At 38.3% G+C, this 6,285-nt stretch overlaps 1 protein-coding gene across 1 annotated transcript in view; it reads right to left on the bottom strand.

Annotated features, from left to right (window-relative positions):
* Positions 1–6,285, bottom strand: part of LOC106873821 (zinc metalloproteinase nas-14) — a 51,910-nt gene that overhangs the window by 43,917 nt on the left and 1,708 nt on the right. Inside the window, exon 2 of the mRNA XM_014921333.2 lies at positions 105–261. Coding sequence (XP_014776819.1) covers positions 105–261 — 157 coding nt within the window. The remainder of the gene's footprint in view (positions 1–104; positions 262–6,285) is intronic.

The following is a 6,285-nucleotide window of genomic DNA, read 5'->3' as shown; positions in this document are numbered from 1 at the left end:
CTCTCTCTCTCTCTCTCTCTCTCTCTCTCTCTCTCTCTCTCCTGTATGTGTGTATGTACATGTGTGTGTTTAACACTAAAACAGCAAAATTTAATGATACTTACTTCCGATTCCACCGAGTGCTCCCGTAATTAGCTGGTCAATTGATTTATTGCTGTATGGCCCTATTATACCAATTCCTTCCTTACTAATTTTGTAATTCTTGCCAATGTCTGATGGGGGCAAAGGAACGGTGAAGCTTGGTTGACAATAATACACCACCTGTGAAAAACGAAAAAAAACTTTTGCTCATGAATGTATAGTTACATAGGAGTACGAGTAAAAGTACAATTTGTAAGAGACATGATTTAGAATTTGTAATATTCGTGCCTTTCCCAGATGACGCGCGTGGGAGACAGGACAATATTCTATACTACCGAGTGTTAAAACTGTGTTGTGGATTTGGCTCACCAGGAGTTTACATCTGCTCTACAGTTTTTACTAAGATTGAATTATTAATTTTGTAGCAGAAGTGTGTAATGCTTTTATATGTTTGGTCGTTTAAGCTTAAATACCGCAGAGTGGGCTCACCAGACCTTTTCTTTCCATCGAATCACGTGATTCAGTGGCTTGCAAAACTAGTTGCATGTCCAATCGCCTGTTTGCAACAGTTTGTTTTCAACACGGGAAAGACCGCTTTGTCTCTGGAGCCAACCCAGGGTTATAAAAACCCTTGTATTCGGCCTCACTTCGTCTTTGGCAGCAGCCATTCACCACACATCACGTCTCTATTGTACCAGCGCCAATGAACCAGACACCAGCCGGTTTCCCAGCATTCTTTCCCCTTATAGTTTTTTACATAAGCACAACGTCAGAGATTTATAAAAGAGCAAACCTGTGACGGTGGAGCTTATGTTCAGTTTATATGTAATGCAGTTTACGTTTAGTTTAAACTTCTGTTGAATGAATTCTACATTCATTGTCTGCCAATCAATCAGATAGCCTTTTTGGAGGGTGCCTTAAAACAGTAGTTTCTAACGTTTGTGTGTCATTGACACCCTATCTTTTATTAACATTTGTCAGTAGTGTAATTTTAACTTAAATCTTCACGATACCCCCAACAACTGTCTACAACAGATTAGGATGTCGTAATACGCCGGTTGGCAACCACTTCTGTAGAATCTCTCCCCTCCCCCTCTCTCTCTCTCTCTCCTGTATGTGTGTATGTGCATGTGTGTGTTTAACAGCTGTTCTGTTCTATGCTCTAATGTGTTCTAATGTGGGTCGCATTTGTGCCTTTGCCTATTAGTTCTTATGCTTGAACATTCAACAATTTATAAAATACTTCCACAGCATGAAATCCTGTTCCACAATTTAACGTTAGTCTTCGTATAAATGGAATGAGTTCCAAAGATTATAGCTCCAGGCCCTTCTCATAGGATAGACAGACATAAAAAGAAATATTTTCAACTTTTTTAACATACTTTAAAGTGTGTAAAACAATCTCTGCAGAAATTCTGTTTAGTAACATAATGCTTATGTCACCCCCTGCAGATTGAATTTATATGGGAAACTATCATATGTTAAAGTTTTAACGTTTGTCCTGTTTATGCAACGCAGACGAGACATAGATAGGCCGTTAATGAGGACTGAAAACAACAGTGATTCAAAAAAGCAATTAATAACCACTTCCTACCACAAGAAAAATCAACGACTACATAATCCTCCCCAACACTATCATCATCACTATTGCCATAAACAACAGAGACAAAACAACGAGGGAGTCTATAAGTGATCACTAGTGCTGTTAGAACTAGTTGCCAAATTTCCTCCCGTTTTTAGAATGGAAAGATCCATTGGATATTACAGGCTAGCAAAATGACGGGTAAGTCACAGCCAGAACCCTTATAATCAATAACAACGAGAAGCTTCTATGCAGTTACTCGACCTGTTAGAAATAGCAGCCTAATCTTCCTAAATAACGTCCTACTAACCTAAAGAATGAAAGGACTCAGATGATAATGTCCTTTCTGATATACAAAGACCAAGATGGTTAGGTCATGTTGGGAACGTCTTTGATCAAGGTTTTCTGTGAAGCAAACAGCAACGTAAACGACAACAGTAGCAGTATCAACAACAGCAGTTCTAATAACTCAGATGGCAAGAACTTTCAGTTTAAAAGCAAAGGGTGTTAGGAGTGAGGGTGAAATAGATAAACGAGCAGAAAATAATAAGAGCGAGCCAAAAAGGTAATTTCCACTATCACTTGACTTGGTAGAAACAACAGCCAAATTTCCTCAAAACCTAACATATAGTCTTTGAAAAAATTATGTATAACGTAGTCCTAAATATGCAAAATATACAGTAACATGTGGCGGTCAAAGTTGGAACGCCTTTGATCACGAGTCTGCCCTATAATAAGCAGTAGCGTGGCTTGGGAGGGTGGCGAGCGATGGGAACGGCCGCCCAGGGCGGCGCTTTTATGGAGGCAACGTTTTTTTATTTATTGCATTAACCTCTATTGCATTAAGAGCTGCCCAGGATGGCACATGCTCTACAACAGTGACTATGACTATCACTCCGTCGGTTACGACGACGAGGGTTCCAGTTGATCCGATCAACAACCTGCTCGTGAAATTAACGTGCAAGTGGTTGAGCACTCCACAAACACAAGTACCCTCAACGCATGGAGATTCAGCGTGACTCAGAATGTAAAAAGGCCGAATCTTTGAATTACTGGTATAACTCATTTTATGTTAGAAGTCAGTGTTTTCGTAGAATAAAATAGGCACCTAAGTACAATGTTGTATTTAATTAAAGTCCTTTTACAGTCTTAATTTCAATCACGTTAGCGTTAACTTTGCCTTTTATCCTTACATGATCGATATGTATTTCTAACAGATACAAAGCTCAAGTATTTGACTGGCACTTTATTTTATCAATCCTGAAAGAATGAACAACAAAGATAAACTCGGCAGGATTTAAATTCAGACCGTAAGGGTGGGAACCAAATAATTATAACCATCTGAGCGACGCCCTAATGATTTCAATTCACCGCGCTCAGTTATCATTAATGGTTTCTGATTTAGGCACAAGGGCAGAGATGTTAAGAAGAAGGATTAGTAGACTACATCGATCTCAGTAACTGACTAAGTACCATGATGTATTTAGTTAAACCGTTTTATATTCGTAATTGCAATCACGTCTGTGTTGACTTCTCCTTTTAACCTTCCGCGATCAATAAAATTAAAACTAGTCAAGTAAAGTACTGAGGTCGATTCAATCGACGGCTGTCTCTTGCAAAATTTACAGCATTTGACAAGGCAATGACCTTCAGAAATTATATTTAGTATTTATTTAATAGATTGCTTGAAAAGTAATTTGTTCTCAAGGGCACATACAATATCATCACACAGGATGTATATATTTATGTTTCACGTCCCTGACCTCAGCACTTTTTCACAGTCGTTTTTTTATATTTTTGCAGACTGTCTACCTCTTCATCTCTTTTTCTTCCTTCTCATCCATCTCTCTCTCTCTCTCTCTCTCTCTCTCTCTCTCTCTCTCTCGTTTTGTTTCAGTTTCTTTGACATCATTTTTTTCTTCCTCTTTCAAAACTTATGGTTGGTTTTCACCGTCCTTCTAGTTACTTTTCTCACTGCTCTTTAATTACTCCGCACAGTTCGACTTCCTACTTTCAATTCTTGAACTCGTACACTCGTATGCTCAAACACACAAACACGCACGCACAGATACACACGATATATGCAATGTGTGTGTGTGTATGTGTGTGTGTGTGTGTGTGTGTGCGCACGTGGGTGAGATAGAGAGAGAGAGACAAAGACAGAGTTTGTGTATATGCGTATGTATGCATCTATTTCAAAACATTTCTACAACTGATTATATAATCAATATAATTATAGCACGGCAAACTGGCAGAATCGTTGGAGCTTCGGAAAATGTGTCTCACGACATCCTTACCGGCGCTTTACATTCTGATTTCAAATCTCACCGAGATCAGCTTTGCCTGTCATCCCTCTAGGATCGATGGAAGAAAATACCTCTCAGTCAATGTAATCAACTCACAATTCCCTCTCAAAATTGTTGGCCTTGTGACAAAATCAAAAACTATTGATGATAACTGAACGCAGTGGACTGAAAATTGTTAGGACGCCGAGTTCGTCTTTTTTGTTCGTTCTTCTGTGGTTGACTAAATAAAGTACCGCTTGATGAAATCGACTAATCCTTCCCACCAAAATTTGTAGCTTTGTACGTATGCTAGAAATATATAGGTGTCTTATTTTTCTTTTGTCCAAAGAAGGGGTTTGTATTTTAGAGAGTGTGCATGTGAGGGTGAAGGATAGGATATGTTTGTGTGTGTCGGTGTGTGTGTGTGTTTGTTTTAGCAGCAATATGCTGTAGTACAGATTGATGATATCTGTGCGACGGCAATGTACTCTTACCCGGTGTTTCTTTATAGGAGCGGGGTTATGATGATTGAAAAGGGAATGGGCAAACTACAATGTTTAATGAATTAAAGATAGTTTTCAAGTTTTCCAACTTGTCCATCACCGCGACGAAAAATTAAGAATTATATGACTGTAAAGGTGGATTCCAAAATAGTTAATATTTAGATGGGAGCTGGTATTTGTTAGTTTGACATTTGCATGTCATTTCACCCGTCGTTAGAAAGCCACAGCTGGACGGATATTTGAGTTGGATTCTACAGTATGTAACATGATAGCCATTAACACAGATCAGCAATCAATTAAATTGGCTTCAGTCCTTGATTTTATTAAACCAGGAAGGATGAAAAACGAAACTGATTTCGGCTGGATTTGTAGTCAGAATATAAGGCTTAGAATAATTGCCGCAAAGTATTTTATCTGTCACTCTGATTATTCTGTCATTCCACCGTCCTATAAGGAATAATTAATAAACAAAGGTTTATTTCGCAAGATACTCTCATTTCATCGTTGTCACAGAAATTTACGCGAAACCGGGAGATGCAGAATAAGAGAGAAAGACAGAAAGAAAAGCGAGAGAAAAAGGAGAAACGGTGCAAGTGCTACTGCCATAAACTTGTACTTTATTTATCGACCCCGAAAGAGATGACAGGCGAAGTTGACCTCGGTGGAATTTGAACTTAGAACGTTGATATTCGGAACAAATACAGCCAATTTGCTGCCTTAAATAATAAAGATATACTCTAATATATGTCTCTGTGTGTGTTGTCATTGTTGTTGATAATGCCTTAGATTATATGTTACAACTTTGTATGAAAGGAATTTAGTTCAATCCCTAGTCATTCCATTAACCCTAGTATGTATATATATATATATATATATATATATATGATTAATACTTCACCATTGTGGTAGGATAAATGGTTACCGATGGAATTTGAAGTCATAACATCAAAATATGGAACAAAATACAAGGCATTTTATCCGGCGCTCTACTATTCTGCCATCGATCGTCCTACAAATTTCTTAAAATTGTCACAGCTGTACGAATTCAGAAAAGGGTGCAGACAACTAAACTGGCGCAAGAAAACTGAAACACAAAAACCAAAAAATCAACACCATCAGGAATTAAGCTCAGAAAGCTAAATAATTGTTTCTAATTTAGACTCAAGACCAATAGTGAGAGTAGAGTGTTACTGATCCAACTATTTAACTGATATCTTATTTTATCAATCCCTAAAGGTTGAAAGGCAAAGTTGAACTCAACGGTATTTAAACTCAGAACATTGTCATTCTAAATTCACTGAGTTCATTTCTTCAGTCCAAAATTATCAAAATGACAGAATAACAAGTTGAAAGTACTACAGCATTTGGATTTCTGACTCTATTCTGAGTTCGATTCTAGTTGCAGTGGTTCTCAATCAATTTGACTTTGCGGAGCTTTGAAGATCAAGTAAAAAAAAAAAAAAAAAGATGAACTTCTTGTAGAAAGTAAAAAAATACTCGTGCTCTTCACACAGTTTTTTTTCTCTCAATATATAAGTTAAAGAGTGGAGGCGCAAAGGCCCAGTGGTTAGGGCAGCAGACTCGCAGTCATAGGATCGCGGTTTCGATTCCCAGACCGGGCGTTGTGAGTGTTTATTGAGGGAAAACACCTAAAAGCTCCACGATGCTCCGGCAGGGGATGGTGGCGAACCCTGCTGTACTCTTCCACCACAACTTTCTCTCACTCTTACTTCCTGTTTCTGTTGTGCCTGTAATTCAAAGGGTCAGCCTTATCAAACTGTGTCACGCTGAATATCCCCGAGAACTATGTTAAGGGTACACGTGTCTGTGGAGT

This window comes from Octopus bimaculoides, chromosome 1 (assembly GCF_001194135.2).
Source record: "Octopus bimaculoides isolate UCB-OBI-ISO-001 chromosome 1, ASM119413v2, whole genome shotgun sequence".
NCBI lineage: Eukaryota > Metazoa > Mollusca > Cephalopoda > Octopoda > Octopodidae > Octopus > Octopus bimaculoides.
The sequence above is the reverse complement of the archived record's forward strand: the minus strand, read 5'-3'. Positions and strand labels throughout refer to the sequence as shown.